General features: G+C 47.5%; 1 protein-coding gene across 1 annotated transcript; it reads left to right on the top strand.

The window, feature by feature from the left end:
• Positions 1 to 193: 193 nt before the first annotated feature.
• On the top strand, positions 194 to 23,505 carry LOC139532753 (transmembrane protein 39A-like). The gene is made up of 10 exons (XM_071330754.1): positions 194 to 469; positions 2,959 to 3,160; positions 7,284 to 7,506; positions 7,596 to 7,679; positions 8,312 to 8,466; positions 10,101 to 10,211; positions 16,883 to 17,105; positions 19,230 to 19,417; positions 19,767 to 19,887; positions 21,723 to 23,505. Exons 2-10 carry the CDS (start codon positions 3,054 to 3,056, stop codon positions 21,996 to 21,998), a joined length of 1,488 nt encoding a protein of 495 aa, XP_071186855.1. The 5' UTR covers positions 194 to 469; positions 2,959 to 3,053; the 3' UTR covers positions 21,999 to 23,505.
• Positions 23,506 to 23,561: the final 56 nt, after the last annotated feature.

Below are 23,561 nucleotides of genomic sequence, written 5' to 3'. Positions count from 1 at the left end.
TAACAAAGTTAGCAGGAATTAAATGCATATTTTTTATTTAACATAATTTACCCTGTGTTGAAAATGTTTACTTGAAAAGCCACTGCTTTGCAAGAGGATTGTACAATTTGTGTAAATATTCGTCACCAAATTCGTGTGCGGCTGCGTGGCTGAAGAACACGTCGCATGAATGATGACGTTTTCGCAAAACAGGCATCGCTTTGCCACATCGGTCTCTGTGTGCTACTAGTGACTGTAGCTAGCTACTGTTGCACTGCAAACAGACTCGTTTTTAACCGTATGTTTATTGTTGGAGGTAAACCGATCTAACGTTCTGTGTGTTTATAAGTAGCACACAACCCCCGTCCCCGCTAAAGCCTATGAATATATTCCCTTTTAAGACGAGAAATGTTCGCTCCTGTCTCGGCTTGTCAACCCACAATTGACTGATGCATCCGTGTCCACACCATCCGCTTTTTGTCAATGTTGTGTGAGTATTCTGTTTAATTCCTGCACGAGTAGCTAATTAGCTAGCTGTTTTTGTATACAATGCATCAAATTAAACAATGTAGCTACCTAGGCTAGCTAACTTCCCCATTTGAAATGATGAATCCTGTAAATTGTCTCGTTTCTCTATAATAACAAATAACAGTTCGATCATGTCAAATAACACACAAAAGCTAACTAGCAAGCACTGTTCGTTAGGTAGCTTGACAATGTTACTGGAAATAACTAGCTAGCTACAAATTGCTTATACATATCTAGTTAAATGTGTAGTGAGTACAATATGTGTTTAGCTAGCTAACGTTAGCTACGTGTCTTGAAAATACAACTTTTCAACATCTATGAGAATGTTTCATCTTCTTGAATGTTCAGTTAGTTATAAAAGTAGTTAGAAATTCGATGTTCTGCCATTGGGAATATTGCACTCTCAGTACAAGTGTCAGACTTGTGTAACAGTTGCCTATAATATTGTAACAGTTTCCATTCTATCAGCCACAGTTTATCACGAACTGTTATAAAGCCGTTACTTTATTGCGCATGCCTTCTGATCTGGGCAGTTTCCGCATTTTGCTGTTGGACAAACTTCAGTTTCGATACAACACTACAGGACAGTCATGCTTAAGAAATTGTTGCCTGAGAACAGTAGCTAGCTATGTTTGCAGATAGGCTACTCTGATCTGATACGAGCATGGATAAGTAGGATGTTTTTATAGCCGTTATCACTCATCATCACCAGAAACATTAGTACGTGGAAGGACAGCCTAGCTAGTCTAAGTTGACTGGCACCTTTGCATCCCTTCCCTGCTCCTCCAGTAGTCAAGGTTATAGTGTACTGAACTAGCCAGCTACCTTTGTTTTGTGGTTGTGGGCATTGTCTGTCTCTCACTAACTCCTTCCTGTTCAGTCTCCCTTAATGGAATGACTGTGTGTGTGGATTGTTCCAGCAAACTATACATTAGCCTATGTACAGCCACTAGGAAGCTCCTCAGTTATCCACACAGACACAGACAAAGGTAATTGCGATAACCTGGTTTGCTTATCTCTTGTTCTATAACCGTGGCATCTACAGTAACTACGGTTGTTGTCTCTCACCTTGCTGCCATTGTAAAGTGTTTGATGAATGTGTGCTTGTACATGCATTCGATGCCTGTCTGTCTGTGTGTGTTGCCTCTCTGTGTGTGATTCCTGTCTGTCTGTGTGTCTGTGTGTGATGCCTGTTTGTGTGTGTGTGATGCCTTTCTGTCTGTGTGTGTGTGATGCCTTTCTGTCTGTGTGTGTGTGATGCCTTTCTGTCTGTGTGTGTGTGATGCCTGTCTGTGTGTGTGTGATGCCTGTCTGTGTGTGTGTGTGTGTGTGTGTGTGTGTGTGTGTGATGCCTGTCTGTGTGTGTGTGTGTGTGTGTGATGCCTGTCTGTGTGTGTGTGTGATGTCTGTGTGTGTGTGATGCCTGTGTGTGTGTGATGCCTGTCTGTCTCTCTGTCTCTGTGTGATGCCTGTCTGTCTCTCTGTCTCTTTGTGATGCCTGTCTGTCTCTCTGTCTCTTTGTGATGCCTGTCTGTTTCTCTGTCTCTCTGTGATGCCTGTCTGTGTTTGTCTGTGTGTGATGCCTGTTTGTCTGTGTGTGATGCCTGTCTCTCTGTCTCTGTGATGCCTGTCTCTGTGTCTGTGTCTAATGCCTGTCTGTCTGTGTGTGATATCTGTCTGTGTGTGTGTGATGCCTGTCTCTCTGTCTCTCTGTGATGCCTGTCTCTGTGTCTGTGTCTAATGCCTGTCTGTCTGTGTGTGATGCCTTTCTGTCTGTGTGATGGCTTTCTGTCTGTGTCTGTCTGTTTGTCTCTGTGTGTCTGTGTGATGCCTGTCTGTCGGTCTGTCTCTGTGTGTATGTGTCTAATGCCTGTCTGTCGGTCTGTCTCTGTGTGTATGTGGTCTGTCTCTGTGTCTCTGTGTGTCTGTGTGTGCGATGCCTGTGTGATGCCTGTCTGTGATCAGTCTGAGGATGTAGTCTTATGTAAAGTTGCATGACCCTGGGTGCTTGACTATGGTGATGTTGTCCTACCAGTAACCTAGCCCAGGACCTATTCACCTACCTCTGTTCTATTGACTCTGTCCTAGTCTTGCCTCTTTGTCACCATCTTCCCCAGGGCTGCGTTCAGTAGGACACCATGTTCTGGAAGGTTTAGACAGAAATACATTGTTTATCCTACGTCATATCATCCTATGATGAGTAGAGACTCATTCATGGCATGTTTTTTCAGGAGATGTCTATCTGCAACGTGTACACATTCTGTCCTCTATTGGGACTGTTCTTCATTGCACCTGGGCTGTGTTCATTAGAGCACACACCATAAAAAAATGGGTTGCAATGTGCACAAGTTCAGATAGTATTCTACCTCCCTGTTTGACTCTGTTTTCTAACGTGTTGTGCCTAATGAACATGACCCTGACGTTGTTTTCTCTCTCTGTCCATCTCTCCAGTGGCCTGGCTGTGTTGGGCCGGGCTGTGAGGTGGTGCTGGTCTCTGGGTCTAGGTGGAGAGGCAGTAGCAGGGGGTGTTGAGGTGGTGCCTGGCCATGCCCGGGGGCCGCAGGGGGCCAAGTAGACAACAGCTGAGCCGCTCTGCTCTGCCCTCCCTACAGACTCTGGTGGGGGGCAGCCTCGGCAACGGACTCAGAAACAGGTTAGGATACGAACACAGATACTGTCGACACCCCTAACACACACGCAGATGGGGTAAAGGAGTGTACTACAACAAGCAGACCTAACCCTCCTATCCCACCAAACACAAACAGGCCTTATGGGAAGTTAAATGTGTAGGCCGAGGCTATTTGATCTTCTGTTTTTAAAATGTTACTGTCTGCATCTACCATGAGACGGTCATAGCTTCTTCCTTCCCGTCCTGACTGTGACTTAATATTCTAACAGAATTAATCTCAGTCAAATAGATGATTGGTGTGAGTGAGGGGGGTGGAGTCAGATTATTAATACCACCCCTCTGAGGAGGAAGAAGGTATGCCAGCTCAGATCAACACTGAGGAGGAAGAAGGTATGCCAGCTCAGATCAACACTGAGGAGGAAGAAGGTATGCCAGCTCAGATCAACACTGAGGAAGAAGGTATGCCAGCTCAGATCAACACCGAGGAGGAAGAAGGTATGCCAGCTCAGATCAACACCGAGGAGGAAGAAGGTATGCCAGCTCAGATCAACACCGAGGAGGAAGAAGGTATGCCAGCCTAGATCAGCACTGGGGAGGAAGAAGGTATGCCAGCTCAGATCAACACTGAGGAGGAAGAAGGTATGCCAGCCTAGATCAACACCGAGGAGGAAGAAGGTATGCCAGCTCAGATCAACACCGAGGAGGAAGAAGGTATGCCAGCTCAGATCAACACCGAGGAGGAAGAAGGTATGCCAGCTCAGATCAACACCGAGGAGGAAGAAGGTATGCCAGCTCAGATCAACACCGAGGAGGAAGAAGGTATGCCAGCTCAGATCGTCACTGAGGAGGAAGAAGGTATGCCAGCTCAGATCAACACCGAGGAGGAAGAAGGTATGCCTGCTCAGATCAACACCGAGGAGGAAGAAGGTATGCCAGCTCAGATCAACACCGAGGAGGAAGGTATGCATGCCAGCTCAGATCAACACTGAGGAGGAAGAAGGTATGCCAGCTCAGATCAACACTGAGGAGGAAGAAGGTATGCCAGCTCAGATCAACACTGAGGAGGAAGAAGGTATGCCAGCTCAGATCAACACTGAGGAGGAAGAAGGTATGCCAGCCTAGATCAACACCGAGGAGGAAGAAGGTATGCCAGCTCAGATCAACACCGAGGAGGAAGAAGGTATGCCAGCTCAGATCAACACCGAGGAGGAAGAAGGTATGCCAGCTCAGATCAAAACCGAGGAGGAAGAAGGTATGCCAGCTCAGATCAACACTGAGGAGGAAGAAGGTATGCCAGCTCAGATCAACACCGAGGAGGAAGAAGGTATGCCAGCTCAGATCAACACCGAGGAGGAAGAAGGTATGCCAGCTCAGATCAACACCGAGGAGGAAGAAGGTATGCCAGCTCAGATCAACACCGATGAGGAAGAGGCATAGAGATCATTTCACTTCCATTGTTCTGTTCTTTTCTCGCCACAACATGTTCTCCTTTCCCTCACTGTTAATCACATTCCTGCATTCTCCAGTAGTGGCCTGGCGGACTCGTTCTCCAGGAGTAGCCTGGCGGACTCGTTCTCCAGGAGTAGCCTGGCGGACTCGTTCTCCAGTAGTAGTCTGGTGGACTCGTTCTCCAGTAGTAGTCTGGCGGACTCGTTCTCCAGTAGTAGTCTGGCGGACTCGTTCTCCAGTAGTAGTCTGGCGGACTCGTTCTCCATTAGTAGTCTGGCGGACTCGTTCTCCAGTAGTAGTCTGGCGGACTCGTTCTCCAGTAGTAGTCTGGCGGACTCGTTCTCCAGGAGTGGCCTGGCGGACTCGTTCTCCAGGAGTAGCCTGGCGGACTCGTTCTCCAGTAGTGGACTGGCGGACTCGTTCTCCAGTAGTAGTCTGGCGGACTCGTTCTCCAGGAGTGGCCTGGCGGACTCGTTCTCCAGGAGTGGCCTGGCGGACTCGTTCTCCAGGAGTGGCCTGGCGGACTCGTTCTCCAGGAGTGGCCTGGCGGACTCGTTCTCCAGGAGTGGCCTGGCGGACTCGTTCTCCAGGAGTGGCCTGGCGGACTCGTTCTCCAGTAGTAGTCTGGCGGACTCGTTCTCCAGTAGTAGTCTGGCGGACTCGTTCTCCAGTAGTAGTCTGGCGGACTCGTTCTCCAGGAGTGGCCTGGCGGACTCGTTCTCCAGTAGTAGTCTGGCGGACTCGTTCTCCAGTAGTAGTCTGGCGGACTCGTTCTCCAGTAGTAGTCTGGCGGACTCGTTCTCCAGGAGTGGCCTGGCGGACTCGTTCTCCAGTAGTAGTCTGGCGGACTCGTTCTCCAGTAGTAGTCTGGCGGACTCGTTCTCCAGTAGTAGTCTGGCGGACTCGTTCTCTAGGAGTGGCCTGGCGGACTCGTTCTCTAGGAGTGGCCTGGCGGACTCGTTCTCCAGGAGTGGCCTGGCGGACTCGTTCTCCAGGAGTGGCCTGGCGGACTCGTTCTCCAGGAGTGGCCTGGCGGACTCGTTCTCCAGGAGTGGCCTGGCGGACTCGTTCTCCAGGAGTGGCCTGGCGGACTCGTTCTCCAGGAGTGGCCTGGCGGACTCGTTCTCCAGTAGTGGCCTGGCGGACTCGTTCTCCAGTAGTGGCCTGGCGGACTCGTTCTCCAGGAGTGGCCTGGCGGACTCGTTCTCCAGGAGTGGCCTGGCGGACTCGTTCTCCAGTAGTGGCCTGGCGGACTCGTTCTCCAGGAGTGGCCTGGCGGACTCGTTCTCCATTAGTAGTCTGGCGGACTCGTTCTCCAGTAGTAGTCTGGCGGACTCGTTCTCCAGTAGTAGTCTGGCGGACTCGTTCTCCAGGAGTGGCCTGGCGGACTCGTTCTCCAGGAGTAGCCTGGCGGACTCGTTCTCCAGTAGTGGACTGGCGGACTCGTTCTCCAGTAGTAGTCTGGCGGACTCGTTCTCCAGGAGTGGCCTGGCGGACTCGTTCTCCAGGAGTGGCCTGGCGGACTCGTTCTCCAGGAGTGGCCTGGCGGACTCGTTCTCCAGGAGTGGCCTGGCGGACTCGTTCTCCAGGAGTGGCCTGGCGGACTCGTTCTCCAGGAGTGGCCTGGCGGACTCGTTCTCCAGGAGTGGCCTGGCGGACTCGTTCTCCAGTAGTAGTCTGGCGGACTCGTTCTCCAGTAGTAGTCTGGCGGACTCGTTCTCCAGTAGTAGTCTGGCGGACTCGTTCTCCAGGAGTGGCCTGGCGGACTCGTTCTCCAGTAGTAGTCTGGCGGACTCGTTCTCCAGTAGTAGTCTGGCGGACTCGTTCTCCAGTAGTAGTCTGGCGGACTCGTTCTCCAGGAGTGGCCTGGCGGACTCGTTCTCCAGTAGTAGTCTGGCGGACTCGTTCTCCAGTAGTAGTCTGGCGGACTCGTTCTCCAGTAGTAGCCTGGCGGACTCGTTCTCTAGGAGTAGCCTGGCGGACTCGTTCTCTAGGAGTGGCCTGGCGGACTCGTTCTCCAGGAGTGGCCTGGCGGACTCGTTCTCCAGGAGTGGCCTGGCGGACTCGTTCTCCAGGAGTGGCCTGGCGGACTCGTTCTCCAGGAGTGGCCTGGCGGACTCGTTCTCCAGGAGTGGCCTGGCGGACTCGTTCTCCAGGAGTGGCCTGGCGGACTCGTTCTCCAGTAGTGGCCTGGCGGACTCGTTCTCCAGTAGTGGCCTGGCGGACTCGTTCTCCAGGAGTGGCCTGGCGGACTCGTTCTCCAGGAGTGGCCTGGCGGACTCGTTCTCCAGGAGTGGCCTGGCGGACTCGTTCTCCAGTAGTGGCCTGGCGGACTCGTTCTCCAGGAGTGGCCTGGCGGACTCGTTCTCCAGGAAGTAGTCGTCCGGCGGACTCAGATGCTCAGCACGCTATAACACTCAAGCTCAAGGCCACTCCAGAACCACAACACACCAGTAACCCCAGCTTCTCTCTATGCCCCCCTCCCTCCAGAACCACAACACACCAGTAACCCCAGCTTCTCTCTATGCCCCCCTCCCTCCAGAACCACAACACACCAGTAACCCCAGCTTCTCTCTATGCCCCCCTCCCTCCAGAACCACAACACACCAGTACCCCCAGCTTCTCTCTATGCCCCCCTCCCTCCAGAACCACAACACACCAGTAACCCCAGCTTCTCTCTATGCCCCCCTCCCTCCAGGAGCAGTAACTGTGTGGGTCTCTCTGCCCCGCCCCTCTCGGCCCTCATCACGCCGGAACCCGTCCGTCACTACCGGATCCCTGACCTCCCATTGGACAGCAGCCTGCTGTTTGAGTTCCTGCTCTTCCTCTACCTGCTGGTGGCGCTGTTTGTTCAGTATATTAATATCTACAGGACTGTGTGGTGGTACCCTTATAGTCACCCTGCTGCCTCCACCTCTCTGGTGAGTAGTAGTGAACACACACACAGAGATAACCTATAACTCTGTTGAGTTCACACACCTTCAGTCCGTTTGTTGTCTCCTCTCTGCAGAACTTCCATCTGATGGACTACCACCTGGCTATCTTCATCACAGTGATGCTGGCCAGGAGACTGGTGTGGACTATAGTGTCAGAGGTCTCTCTCATTCTATATCTCTCTCTACCTCTCTACCTCTCTCACTTTATCGCTATCTATCTCTTTCTACCTCTTTCTCTCTTTCTACCTGTCATCTTCTCTCTTTCTACCTCTCTCTCTTTCTACCTCTCTCTCTCTTTCTACCTCTCATCTTCTCTCTTTCTACCTCTCTCTCTCTTTCTACCTCTCATCTTCTCTCTTTCTACCTCTCTCTCTCTTTCTACCTCTCATCTTCTCTCTTTCTACCTCTCTCTCTTTCTACCTCTCTCCCTTCCTCAACTTTATCTGCCTATTCATCAGCTGTTTGTAAACTCGTTGCATCATGTTTAGTGGTGTAGTAGTAGGGATGGGAGTGAACTTGTTTCTAGTATTTAGGCCTACGCTGATCCTCCTAGTTGCATCGTTAGTGTGTGACTGGCTTCGTGTTGTTGTCTGTACTCTGGCCAGGGTCGTGTGTGTTTGACTGACTTGTGTCGGTTTTATATTGAGGATTGTAGTCTTGTTATGTCCCAGTTAAGAGCTTAGTGTGTAGCAATGCATTGTGGTTGATTGTGCTGTCTGTCGATTGTGTTTGTTTAACCTCTAACCTGTGCGTGTGTTTCTCTGTCTCTGTGTCCCCCCCCCCCCCCCAGGCGTCTCAGACCAGTCCATGTTCCTTGGTACGGTACGTGGTTCTGATCGCAGCACGGCTCAGCCTCCTCACTCTGTGTGGCTGGGTTCTCTGTTGGACCCTGGTCAACCTGTTCAAGAACCACTCGGTGCTCAACCTGCTCTTCCTTGGATACCCGTGAGTGGCGGAGTTACCAGAGGTTTCAGACTAGTTACTGTATGACAGCAGCTCTACAGTTGGTGTCTCAGTACAGCTCTGCAGATGGTAGTCTAGTGGTTTGATTCAGAGATGGTGTTTACTGGGAAGTAGTGTGTTTTATTGTTCACCATTATCTAGTTGATCTCAGTGTCATATTCACCATTATCTAGTTGATCGCAGTGTCATATTCACCATTATCTAGTTGATCACAGTGTCATATTCTCCATTATCTAGTTGATCGCAGTGTCATATTCACCATTATCTAGTTGATCGCAGTGTCATATTCACCATTATCTAGTTGATCGCAGTGTCATATTCTCCATTATCTAGTTGATCGCAGTGTCATATTCACCATTATCTAGTTGATCGCAGTGTCATATTCACCATTATCTAGTTGATCGCAGTGTCATATTCTCCATTATCTAGTTGATCGCAGTGTCATATTCTCCATTATCTATTTTTATTTTACCAGGTAAGTTGACTGAGAACACGTTCTCATTTGCAGCAACGACCTGGGGAATAGTTACAGGGGAGAGGAATGAGCCAATTGTAAACTGGAGATTATTAGGTGACCGTAATGGTTGAGGGCCAGATTGGGAATTTAACCAGGACACCGGGGTTAACACCCCTACTCTTACGATAAGTGCCATGGGATCTTTAATGACCTCAGAGAGTCAGGACACCCGTTTAACGTCCCATCCGAAAGACGGCACCCTACACAGAGCAGTGTCCCCAATCACTGCCCTGGGGCATTGGGATCTTTGTTTAGACCAGAGGAAAGGGTGCCTCCTACTGGCCCTCCAACACCACTTCCAGCAGCATCTGGTCTCCCATCCAGGGCCTGACCAGGACCAACCCTGCTTAGCTTCAGAAGCAAGCCAGCAGTGGTATGCAGGGTGGTATACTGCTGCTTATCTAGTTGATCACAGTGTCATATTCTCCATTATCTAGTTGATCACAGTGTCATATTCTCCATTATCTAGTTGATCTCAGTGTCATATTCTCCATTATCTAGTTGATCAGTGTCATATTCACCATTATCTAGTTGATCACAGTGTCATATTCTCCATTATCTAGTTGATCAGTGTCATATTCACCATTATCTAGTTGATCACAGTGTCATTTTCACCATTATCTAGTTGATCACAGTGTCATATTCTCCATTATCTAGTTGATCACAGTGTCATATTCTCCATTATCTAGTTGATCACAGTGTCATATTCTCCATTATCTAGTTGATCACAGTGTCATATTCTCCATTATCTAGTTGATCACAGTGTCATATTCACCATTATCTAGTTGATCACAGTGTCATATTCACCATTATCTAGTTGATCACAGTGTCATATTCTCCATTGTCTAGTTGATCACAGTGTCATATTCTCCATTGTCTAGTTGATCACAGTGTCATATTCTCCATTGTCTAGTTGATCACAGTGTCATATTCTCCATTGTCTAGTTGATCACAGTGTCATATTCTCCATTATCTAGTTGATCTAACACATGGTTCTTTATTTCCCATTGTCCTCTCTCTCTCCTCTCCTCTCTCTCATCCCTCTCATCCCTGTCTCTTTCCTCTCCTCTCTCCTCTCCCCTGTCTCTCTGTGTGTCAGGTTTGGGGTGTATGTTCCCCTGTGTTGCTTCCATCAGGAGAGTAGGGCCCAGCCAGTGCCTTCAGACTGTGGTTACTCAGACCAGGACCTGTCCCACGGGCCCTTCTTCAGGTAAACACACACACAAACACACACACTCCCCATATTCAGGTAAACACACACACTCCCCATATTCAGGTAAACACACACACTCCCCATATTCAGGTAAACACACACACTCCCCATATTCAGGTAAACACACACACTCCCCATATTCAGGTAAACACACACACTCCCCATATTCAGGTAAACACACACACTCCCCATATTCAGGTAAACACACACACTCCCCATATTCAGGTAAACACACACACTCCCCATATTCAGGTAAACACACACACTCCCCATATTCAGGTAAACACACACACTCCCCATATTCAGGTAAACACTCACACTCCCCATATTCAGATAAACACACACATAAACACACACACTCCCCATATTCAGATAAACACACACATAAACACACACACTCCCCATATTCAGGTAAAAAACACACACACTCCCCATATTCAGGTAAACACACACACTCCCCATATTCAGATAAACACACACATAAACACACACACTCCCCATATTCAGGTAAACACACACACTCCCCATATTCAGGTAAACACACACACTCCCCATATTCAGGTAAACACACACACTCCCCATATTCAGATAAACACACACATAAACACACACACTCCCCATATTCAGGTAAACACACACACTCCCCATATTCAGGTAAACACTCACACTCCCCATATTCAGATAAACACACACATAAACACACACACTCCCCATATTCAGATAAACACACACATAAACACACACACTCCCCATATTCAGGTAAACACACACACTCCCCATATTCAGGTAAACACACACACTCCCCATATTCAGATAAACACACACATAAACACACACACTCCCCATATTCAGGTAAACACACACACTCCCCATATTCAGGTAAACACACACACTCCCCATATTCAGATAAACACACACATAAACACACACACTCCCCATATTCAGGTAAACACACACACTCCCCATATTCAGGTAAACACACACACTCCCCATATTCAGGTAAACACACACACTCCCCATATTCAGGTAAACACACACACTCCCCATATTCAGGTAAACACACACACTCCCCATATTCAGGTAAATACACACACTCCCCATATTCAGGTAAACACACACACTCTCCATATTCAGGTAAACACACACACTCCCCATATTCAGATAAACACACACATAAACACACACACTCCCCATATTCAGGTAAACACTCACACTCCCCATATTCAGGTAAACAAATAAACAACAGACTTCGTTCTCTCCCCCAGCCAAACCCACCCTTCTGGTCAGAGTGGGGGACAGAACATTGACTTAAGAAATGACAATTAAAGTTCCCTGTGAAGTGGGTGGAATCAGAGGCAGTCAGGAACTCCTCTTGATTTCTTCTCTCTCGCAGCCTGGGACAGATTCTTCTTTTTGATTGTGTGAGTTTAGTCAATGGTCTTTTGAGCTGACACCCCCACCTAAAGGGGGGGCATCTGAAGTACCATAGAGAGTACACTGCAAAGAGACAACAATGTGATATTCCTGTCATGTGACGTTTTCATAAATGCAATAATAGTGTCATTTTAAAAAGAATGAAACTGAATAAGACAGAAGAATACTTGGTTTACGTCTTACCTGTTCTATTTCTGGGCCCGTATTAATAATGGCAGTAGGAGTGCTGGGCCCCGTATCCACAAAGAGGCTCAGAGTAGAAAATTGGTCTTAAGTGATGAGAATAGAGTATCTCCTGCTCTTATGGTTCAGAATACAAGCTATTCATGAAACCTGTAGTCATAAAAGAGTCCTACCTAGTTGACAGATCTTTAGGACACCAGCTGTCCTAATCAGTTAACAGTTACCAGCTGTCCTGATCAGTTACCAGCTGTCCTAATCAGTTACCAGCTGTCCTGATCAGTTACCAGCTGTCCTGATCAGTTACCAGCTGTCCTGATCAGTTACCAGCTGTCCTGATCAGTTACCAGCTGTCCTGATCAGTTACCAGCTGTCCTGATCAGTTACCAGCTGTCCTGATCAGTTAACAGTTACCAGCTGTCCTGATCGGTTAACAGTTACCAGCCGTCCTGATCGGTTAACAGTTACCAGCCGTCCTGATCGGTTAACAGTTACCAGCCGTCCTGATCGGTTAACAGTTACCAGCCGTCCTGATCGGTTAACAGTTACCAGCAGGCTTCTTCTTTATTATGAAAATCATTCTTTTAAAGCTTCTTGGTAGTAGAGCAGGGCAGTGAGTCAGTGGTACCAGCGCCATAGTCAGGCAATTGGAGTTGTTGAAAGAATGTTTTGATATTTCTGTGTGATAAATCCATACATCTAGACTTAAATGCAACATTATTTTTCATTTGTCATTTTTATTACAAAAATGTACCCCTTTTTCTCCCCAATTTTGTGGTATCCAATCGGTAGTTAGTCTTGTCTTATCGCTGCAACTCCCGTACAGACTCAGGAGAGGTGAAGGTCGAGAGCTGTGAGTCCTCCGAAACACAACCCAACCAAGCCGTACTGCTTCTTGACACAATGCCCGCTTAACCCAGAAGCCAGCCGCACCAATGTGTCGGAGGGAACGCCATACACCTGGTCAGCGTGCACTGCGCCCGGCCCGCCACAGGAGTTGCTAGTGCGCGATGGGACAAGGACATCCCTGCTGGCCAAACCCTCCCCTAACCCGGATGACGCTGTGCCAATTGTGCGCCGCCCCATGAGTCTCCCGGTCGCGGCTGGCTGTGACAGAGCCTGGACTCGAACCCAGAATCTCTAGTGGCACAGCTAGCACTGTGATGCAGGGCCTTAGACCACTGCGCCACTCATGAGGCGACGCAGCAGTATTTTTGACAGTGATTTCACATGAGGCCTATTTCACATAATATGATAAATAATCACATTTTTATTTGGGTTGTTTCATTAACCTACATCATGTTATTTCAAGTTATCCCTTTGGAGCACAAAATGTTAAAAAAGGTGCCTAAATTGGACATGCCTATAAGTTGGGCAGTTGAAGGCATCTAGGCCCTATGTTAACTTTTGATTGTGTTCGGGAAAAGAATTATAGACTTTTCAAACGTGTGAAAATGATATCAAACGTTTTATCATTGCAATGTTTTAATGTACAGTCACATTCACTGTGGTTGTCTGACGCATGCTATTGGGTTCACAGCGATTGATTATTCTCCATCATTGGATGTTGCCAATCATTTTAAAGATTACTTAATGGCAAAGTGGGCAAACTTAGGCAGGAAATGTCAACAACGAACAGTGAGCCATCGTATTCATACATTAAAAAAACGAATAATGAAACTATGTTTTTCTAAGGTATAATTTTGTGAAGTTGAGGTGGAATAATTATTGTTATCGATCAATAATGACAAACCTCCTGGCATTGACAACTTAGATGGAAAGCTACATAGGAGTGGCTATAGAGTCAGCTACCATCCTATCTGTCATATATTTAATCTGAGCCTATAGGAAAGTCTTTGTCCTCAGGCCTGGAGGGAAGCCAAAGTCATTCCGCTACCCAAGACTGGCAAAGCGGCTTTTACTGGTTCTAACAGCAGACCTATCAGCTGGCTGCCAGCTCTTACCAAACTGTTGGGGAAATTGTTTTTGACCAAATACAATGCTGTTTCTCTGTAAACAAATTAACAACAGACTTTCAGCATGCTTATAGAGAAGGGCACTCAACATGTACTGCACTGACACAAATGACTGATTGGTTGAAAGAAATTGATATTAAGAAGATTGTGGGAGCTGTACTGTTAGATTTCAGTGCAGCCTTTGATATTATTGACCATAACCTGTTGTTGAGAACATGTGTGTTGTGGCTTTTCAACCTCTGCCATATTGTGGATTCTATCTTTAATGGGAGCGTCTCTAATGTCAAACATGTAAATTGTGGTGTACCGCAGGGCAGCTCTCTAGGACTTCTACTATTTTCTATTTTCACCAATGACCTGGCATTAAACAAAGCATGTGTGTCTATGTATGCTGATGATTCAATCATATACACATCAGAAACCACAGCTAGTGAAGTCACTGAAACCCTTAAAGAGTTGCAGTCTGTTTTGGAATGGTTGGCCAGTAATAAACTGGTCCTGAACATCTCTAAAACTAAGAGCTTTGTATTTGGTACAAATCATTCCTTAACTGCTAGACCTCAGCTGAATCTGGTAATGAATGGTGTGGCTGTTGAACAAGTTGAGACAAAATGAGATGGCGTTACCTTTGATTTGTAAACTGTCATGGTCAAAACCATATAGATTTAATGGTTGTAAAGATGGGGAGAAGCTTAGCCGTAATAAAGAGATGCTCTGCTTTTTTGACACCACACTCCACAAAGCAAGTTCTACAGGCTCTAGTTTGATCTTATCTTGATTATTGTCCAGTCATGTGGTCAAGTGCTACAAAGAAAGACCTAGTTAAGCTGCAGCTGGCCCAGAACAGCGCAGAACGTCTTCCTCTTCATTGTAATCAGAGGGATAATATTAAAACTATGCATGCCAGTCTCTCTTGGCTAAGAGCTGAGGAAAGACTGACTGCTAGGGCTGGGCGGTGTACCGTAGTTTACTATATACCTGTATTGATGCACGGACCGGTTTGGGTTTTTACTTTACCTTCTGTAACGGTATTTGAATGTTTGGTTTGTTAAATGTGATACGCCGTGTGACACACACTCTTACCCCACCAGACATGCCACCAGGAGGCTTTTCACAGTTCCCAGGTCCAGAACATATTCAAGGAAACGTACAGTATTATACAGAGCCATGAGTGCATGGAACTCCCATCTCATTAAAACATTTTTATTTATTTTTTTAACCTTTATTTAACCAGGTAGGCCAGTTGAGAGCAAGTTCTCATTTACAACTGCGACATGGCCAAGATAAAGCAAAGCAGTGCGACACAAACAACACAGTTACACATGGAATAATGAAACATGCAGTCAATAACACAATAGAAAAGTATGTATATACAGTGTGTGCAAATGAGGTAAGATAAGGGAGTGAAGGCAATAAATAGGCCATAGTGGTGAAATAATTACAATTTAATAATTAAACACTGGAGTGATAGATGTGCAGAAGATGAATGTGCAAGTAGGGATACTGGGGTGTAAAGGAGAAAAGAAAAAAAATAACAGTATGGGGATGAGGTAGTTGGATGGGCTATTTACAGGTGCAGTGATCTGTGAGCTGCTCTGACAGCTGGTGCTTAAAGTTCGAGAGGGAAATATGAGTCTCCAGCTTCAGTGATTTTTGCAGTTCGTTCCAGTCATTGACACCAGAGAACTGGATGGAGAGGCAGCCAAAGCAGGTGTTGGCTTTGGGGATGACCAGTGAAATATACCTGCTGGAGTCTGTGCTACGGGTGGGTGTTGCTATGGTGACCGGCGAAATATACCTGCTGGAGTGCGTGCTACGGGTGGGTGTTGCTATGGTGACCAGTGAGCTGAGATAAGGTGGGGCTTTACCTAGCAAAGACTTTTAGATTACCTGGAGCCAGTGGGTTTGGCGAATATGAAGCGAGGGGCAGCCAACGAGAGCGTACAGGTCGCAGTGGTGGGTAGTATATGGGGCTTTGGTGACAAAACAGATGGCACTGTGATAGACTGCATCCAATTTGCTGAGTAGAGTGTTGGAGGCTATTTTGTAAAGGACATCGCCGAAGTCGAGGATCAGTAGGATAGTCAGTTTTACGAGGGTATGTTTGGCAGCATGAGTGAAGGATGCTTTGTTGCGAAATAGGAAGCCGATTCTAGATTTAATTTTGGATTAGAGATGCTTAATGTGAGTCTGGAAGAAGAGTTTACAATCTAACCAGACACCTAGGTATTTTTTATTTTTTTATCCTTTATCCAAGTTGTTGTGGGGGGTGCAGGGCTGTTGACCGGGATAGGGGTAGCCAGGTGGAAAGCATGGCCAGCCGTAGAAAAATGCTTAATGAAATTCTCAATTATCGTGGATTTATCGGTGGTAACAGTGTTCTCAGTGCAGTGGGCCTCACTCATACAGAGCAAGTGAACAGCAAACCTGGTTTCAAAAAACAGATAAAGCAACACCTCACGGCACAACGCCCCCATGTGACCTACTGGTTGTGTGTACTGACGTGTCTGTGGAACTGGTAGATGCAGACACACTATATGTGGATGTTTTTAAATGTATCGTAATGTGTCGGACCCCAGGAAGACTAGCTGGCACCATTGGCTAATGGGGATCCTAATAAATCAAATCATGTGCAACTTGGTTAATGAGCGTCATCACTGTCTTTCCTTTGTGGTGCCTCAAACTGTCATGAGAACCGTCTCAGATCAACTTCCATGACTTGATTTTCCTCCTGGCTGACATTGTCTGGGCAGTGTCTTAACATCATCCCAAAACCTGCTCTGAGCTGGGAGGTTTGTCTTAAAACAGGTTTTAACAGGATTCCTACGACCTTTTCTGAGATGCTTTGTGGACAGGGGCCTAGGTCGTGACTTTTATTAATAAAGAGGGTTCATGCATAGCTTTTTATTTTTACCCATAAGAGTAGGAGTAAAATGTCTATTCTCAGCACTTCCCACCAATTTTCTACTCTGAGATACTTTGTGGATACGGGGCCCTGGTCTCCCCTGTCCTAGTAGTCTTATTCCATTATGAAAAAACTGATCCTAGATCATTCTTACTTCTCTCTTCTCCCTCCAGGCCTAAGGACTTCCTGGCGTTACTAAGGGAGAGCCTGAGAGAGCAGTTTACCACTCCAGGCCACACCCCCCACCACACCTGTCCCCAGCCCCCGTCTCCAGAACTCATCCGCAGTGAGGTGGAGGAACTCCGGAGCGACTTCAACCGTCGCATCAAGGAAGTCCTCTTCAACTCCCTCTTCAGCGCTTACTACGTTGCCTTCCTCCCCCTCTGCTTCGTCAAGGTACTAACCCTTACCCTTACTACGTAGCCTTCCTCCCCCTCTGCTTCGTCAAGGTACTTACCCTTACTACGTAACCTTCCTCCCCCTCTGCTTCGTCAAGGTACTAACCCTTACCCTTACTACGTAACCTTCCTCCCCCTCTGCTTCGTCAAGGTACTAACCCTTACTACGTAGCCTTCCTCCCCCTCTGCTTCGTCAAGGTACTAACCCTAACCCTTACTACGTAACCTTCCTCCCCCTCTGCTTCGTCAAGGTACTAACCCTTACTACGTAGCCTTCCTCCCCCTCTGCTTCATCAAGGTACTAACCCTTACCCTTACTACGTAACCTTCCTCCCCCTCTGCTTCGTCAAGGTACTAACCCTTACCCTTACTACGTAGCCTTCCTCCCCCTCTGCTTCGTCAAGGTACTAACCCTTACTACGTAGCCTTCCTCCCCCTCTGCTTCGTCAAGGTACTAACCCTTACTACGTAGCCTTCCTCCCCCTCTGCTTCGTCAAGGTACTTACCCTTACTACGTTGCCTTCCTCCCCCTCTGCTTCGTCAAGGTACTAACCCTTACTACGTAGCCTTCCTCCCCCTCTGCTTCGTCAAGGTACTTACCCTTACTACGTAGCCTTCCTCCCCCTCTGCTTCGTCAAGGTACTTACCCTTACTACGTTGCCTTCCTCCCCCTCTGCTTCGTCAAGGTACTAACCCTTACTACGTAGCCTTCCTCCCCCTCTGCTTCGTCAAGGTACTAACCCTTACTACGTTGCCTTCCTCCCCCTCTGCTTCGTCAAGGTACTTACCCTTACTACGTTGCCTTCCTCCCCCTCTGCTTCGTCAAGGTACTAACCCTTACTACGTAGCCTTCCTCCCCCTCTGCTTCGTCAAGGTACTTACCCTTACTACGTTGCCTTCCTCCCCCTCTGCTTCGTCAAGGTACTAACCCTTACTACGTTGCCTTCCTCCCCCTCTGCTTCGTCAAGGTACTTACCCTTACTACGTAGCCTTCCTCCCCCTCTGCTTCGTCAAGGTACTTACCCTTACTACGTAGCCTTCCTCCCCCTCTGCTTCGTCAAGGTACTAACCCTTACCCTTACTACGTAACCTTCCTCCCCCTCTGCTTCGTCAAGGTACTAACCCTTACCCTTACTACGTAGCCTTCCTCCCCCTCTGCTTCGTCAAGGTACTAACCCTTACCCTTACTACGTAACCTTCCTCCCCCTCTGCTTCGTCAAGGTACTAACCCTTACCCTTACTACGTAGCCTTCCTCCCCCTCTGCTTCGTCAAGGTACTAACCCTTACTAGGTAGTCTTCCTCCCTCTGCTTCATCAAGGTACTAACTCTTACTACATAGACTTCCCCTCTGCTTCGTCAAGGTACTAACTCTTACTACATAGCCTTCCTCTCTCTGCTTCATCAAGGTACTAACTCTTACCCTTACTAGGTAGTCTTCCTCCCTCTGCTTCATCAAGGTACTAACTCTTACTACATAGCCTTCCTCCCTCTGCTTCATCAAGGTACTAACTCTTACTACATAGCCTTTCTCCCTCTGCTTCATCAAGGTACTAACTCTTACTACATAGCCTTCCTCCCTCTGCTTCATCAAGGTACTAACTCTTACTACATAGCCTTCCTCCCTCTGCTTCATCAAGGTACGTCACACTTCCTCTCTATCTCTCTCTCCCTCTCCTTCCTCCTCTCTTTCCCTCCCTCTAGCAGGTTGCTGCTTTCCTTCTCCTCCCCTCCCTGTTATCCAAGGAACTGTCAACCCTCCTGGTACTCCTCTCCCCTCCCTGTTATCCAAGGAACTGTCAACCCTCCTGGTACTCCTCTCCCCTCCCTGTTATCCAAGGAACTGTCAACCCTCCTGGTACTCCTCTCCCCTCCCTGTTATCCAAGGAACTGTCAACCCTCCTGGTACTCCTCTCCCCTCCCCGTTATCCAAGGAACTGTCAACCCTCCTGGTACTCCCCTCCCCGTTATCCAAGGAACTGTCAACCCTCCTGGTACTCCTCTCCCCTGGGTCTTTGTGCGTTCACAGTTTCCTCCTTCAGTCTCCAGGTATCCTAGGTGCTGTCTCCTGCGTTTGTGTTAAGGCCCTTGAACCCTAAAACGTGGTCTTCTCTCCCCCTCCAGAGTACCCAGTACTATGACATGCGCTGGTCCTGTGAGCACCTGATCATGGTGTGGATCAATGCGTTTGTGATGCTGATGAGCCAGCTGTTACCTCCCAGCTACTGTGACCTGCTGCACCGCTCGGCAGCCCACCTGGGGCGCTGGCAGAAGCTGGAGCACGGATTCTACAGCAACGCGCCACAGCACGTGTAGGTGGTCCCCACACACACACACACACACACACACACACACACACACTTCTACAACAACGCTCCGCAGCACGTGTGTGTCAGTACGTAACCCGACCGTTTCTCCTGGACAGCTAGACATATGCAGGAGTTTGTTCCAACACGTCTGACTCTAATCAACTGTTCTTCAGGACTCCACCAGGTGCGTTAGAGCAGGGATGGAGTAAAGCCCTGCATCAGGAGGCTGTCTCCAGGAAGAGGGTTAACCACCCTGCTGTCCACCAGACTCTGCTGTCTAGTCTTCTAGGCAGGGTTCTAATTGATCTGTGGGCTGTAGGATCAATCTCCACCTTGTCATTGTGTGTTGCAGGTGGTGTGAGAGTACGGTCTGGCCCCAGGGGGTGTTAGTACGCCACAGTCGTAGCCTGTACAAGGCTGTAGGACCCTACAACGTGGCCCTGCCCTCAGACGTCTCCCACGCTAGGTTTTACGTGAGTCACTGCCTTTCACTAGACCCTTTAGTGTGTCTGTGTGTTTATCTGCCCATGTACTGCCTTTCACTAGACCCTTTAGTGTGTCTGTGTGTTTATATCTGCCCATGTCCTGCCTTTCACTAGACCCTTTAGTGTGTCTGTGTGTTTATATCTGCCCATGTACTGCCTTTCACTAGACCCTTTAGTGTGTCTGTGTGTTTATATCTGCCCATGTACTGCCTTTCACTAGACCCTTTAGTGTGTATGTGTGTTTATATCTGCCCATGTACTGCCTTTCACTAGACCCTTTAGTGTGTATGTGTGTTTATATCTGCCCATGTCCTGCCTTTCACTAGACCCTTTAGTGTGTCTGTGTGTTTATATCTGCCCATGTACTGCCTTTCACTAGACCCTTTATGTGTGTTTATATCTGCCCATGTACTGCCTTTCACTAGACCCTTTAGTGTGTCTGTGTGTTTATATCTGCCCATGTACTGCCTTTCACTAGACCCTTTAGTGTGTCTGTGTGTTTATATCTGCCCATGTACTGCCTTTCACTAGACCCTTTAGTGTGTATGTGTGTTTATATCTGCCCATGTACTGCCTTTCACTAGACCCTTTAGTGTGTATGTGTGTTTATATCTGCCCATGTACTGCCTTTCACTCGACCCTTTAGTGTGTCTGTGTGTTTATCTGCCCATGTACTGCCTTTCACTAGACCCTTTAGTGTGTCTGTGTGTTTATATCCTGCCCATGTCCTGCCTTTCACTAGACCCTTTAGTGTGTCTGTGTGTTTATATCTGCCCATGTCCTGCCTTTCACTAGACCCTTTAGTGTGTCTGTGTGTTTATATCTGCCCATGTACTGCCTTTCACTAGACCCTTTAGTGTGTATGTGTGTTTATATCTGCCCATGTACTGCCTTTCACTAGACCCTTTAGTGTGTCTGTGTGTTTATATCTGCCCATGTACTGCCTTTCACTAGACCCTTTAGTGTGTCTGTGTGTTTATATCTGCCCATGTACTGCCTTTCACTAGACCCTTTAGTGTGTCTGTGTGTTTATATCTGCCCATGTACTGCCTTTCACTAGACCCTTTAGTGTGTCTGTGTGTTTATATCTGCCCATGTCCTGCCTTTCACTAGACCCTTTAGTGTGTATGTGTGTTTATATCTGCCCATGTACTGCCTTTCACTAGACCCTTTAGTGTGTCTGTGTGTTTATCTGCCCATGTACTGCCTTTCACTAGACCCTTTAGTGTGTCTGTGTGTTTATATCCTGCCCATGTACTGCCTTTCACTAGACCCTTTAGTGTGTCTGTGTGTTTATATCTGCCCATGTACTGCCTTTCACTAGACCCTTTAGTGTGTATGTGTGTTTATATCTCCCCATGTACTGCCTTTCACTAGACCCTTTAATGTGTCTGTGTGTTTATCTGCCCATGTACTGCCTTTCACTAGACCCTTTAGTGTGTATGTGTGTTTATATCTGCCCATGTACTGCCTTTCACTAGACCCTTTAGTGTGTCTGTGTGTTTATATCTGCCCATGTACTGCCTTTCACTAGACCCTTTAGTGTGTCTGTGTGTTTATATCTGCCCATGTACTGCCTTTCACTAGACCCTTTAGTGTGTCTGTGTGTTTATATCTGCCCATGTACTGCCTTTCACTAGACCCTTTAGTGTGTCTGTGTGTTTATATCTGCCCATGTACTGCCTTTCACTAGACCCTTTAGTGTGTCTGTGTGTTTATATCTGCCCATGTACTGCCTTGAGATGTCCCTTTATTTACAAGTCTAACTATAAATACATGTTTAGAAATAAATACCAATTGTGATATTATTTATTGTGTTGTAGTTCCTTTTCCACAAGCCGTTGCGGATCCTGAACCTGTTAATCTGGATTGAGTCTAGCGTCGTCCTGTACCAGCTGTACTCCCTGCTCCGCTCTGAAAGCTGGAACCACACCCTGTCCCTGGGCCTCATCCTGTTCTGTAACTACTACGTCCTCTTCAAGCTGCTCCGGGACCGCATCGTGCTGGGCAAGGCCTACTCCTACCCTGTTACCTCCAGTACAGGGTCCAGCACTACCAACAGCACCGCCACCAACGGCCTGGGGCTCAAGTCCCAGTGACACCCCAGGAGAGGGTTCTGGAGCTGGGGGACGTGGGTTCGGATACTCCCTAGCCTCCCTGGCTGTACGGAGGGATGGGTGGAAGGGGTGGAGGTGAGAGAGGGGGTCGGGTGTGCAGCAGTGGGGTGGGAGGGACTGACTGTGAACTCATATTGTTTTGATACGGTTCTATTTTTCATGCAATGTTTATACCTATTTAAATAATATTTTATTTTGTATACTGTTTCAAAAGTAACGGCATTACGGTAGTATTGTCATGTGATGTTGTTGCCTCATGGGGCAAAGCGATTGGATGGGAGAGAGTGAGTTGTGTTCTTGATGCCATGAGGCCCCGCCCACGTGCTGTGCTAAGCTCCTCCTCCTATGCTCACCGCGTTCCGACTTCCACCAAAGATGCTTAAAGAAAACTTCAGAGCCAATCAGAGGGATAGACCATGGTTCTGGCGGCCAATCAAGGAAGAGACTTTGGCTCGGTTGCCAATCAAGGAAGCGACTGAGGAGACCCCGCCTCTCCCTGCACACTGCCTCTTTAGAGAACGTATTCATCCCTTTACGGGATCCCTTTTATTAGGATTCGTTTCGTAGCAAGACTGTCTGCAGTTTGTCCATGAGCGCTGACTCTGGTGCCTGTAGAACATATCCACGTCCCAAATGGCACCCTATTCCCTACATAGTGCACAGCTTTTGACCAGAGCCTTATTAGCCTAGGTTAAAAGTAGTGCACTAAATAGGGAATAGGGTATAATTTGGGACAGGCTCAATGTTTTCTTTGCAGTGTCATGTTCATTCAGGTCATTAATTTACCACATAGCCGCTCTTCATTTCACTGTGCCTGAGAAGCGAAAAACATAGATATAGTCTGAATAGAATGGACACCACCACCGCAACAGATTGCATGGCCGTTTTTCTAGATTGGACACAAACCGCATTGAATGTGCAGACATATGTATGTGCTTTACTTTCCAGTGTGTGCTTGAAATCAAATGACACTTGGTATCTTCAATGCTACAAGTTGTGCTCAGCTGCTAGCAGTGTTATTTTAAACAGCTTGCCTTGTTGCGAGTCCCAGGTGATGATGTGGGATGAGTTCTAGTGCCATAATTGTCCGTTCATCCATTCTATTTTGTTCCTTTTCTATGAGCAGCTGATCTAGAATGATTCATGTTTTTATCAACGTGCCAAAATCCCAGGTTGCCTGTATGATCATGTTTGTTTCAAAGGGCGCGTTCCACCTTGTCTTTTAATGCAGTCCTGTTGTAGGCCCCTCAGCAGATTGCTATATCAAATGAATGATGAATGTGGTACCTGAGATGTTGTGAGATCTGATATGTGCAGGATGACTGCAATAAAGATGACCTGGAACGTTAGCTGTGTGTTTGTATTTTCAGTGGGTGAGGTGGAAGATGGAGGGAGACATGCTGTCCTATGGCTCACAGTGTTTGATTTTCGATGAGCATTTTTTATGCCGTTGAAATAAAATAAAAAATAAAAACCGCTGTTAAACTGACTTGTGAAATGTGTTTGTGTTTGTCCATGAGATCGTGTCGATAAGAGATGAAACCA

This window comes from Salvelinus alpinus, chromosome 10, assembly GCF_045679555.1.
Source record: "Salvelinus alpinus chromosome 10, SLU_Salpinus.1, whole genome shotgun sequence".
In the NCBI taxonomy this organism is placed as follows: Eukaryota; Metazoa; Chordata; class Actinopteri; order Salmoniformes; family Salmonidae; genus Salvelinus; species Salvelinus alpinus.
This window is presented reverse-complemented; position numbering and strand designations above follow the sequence as displayed.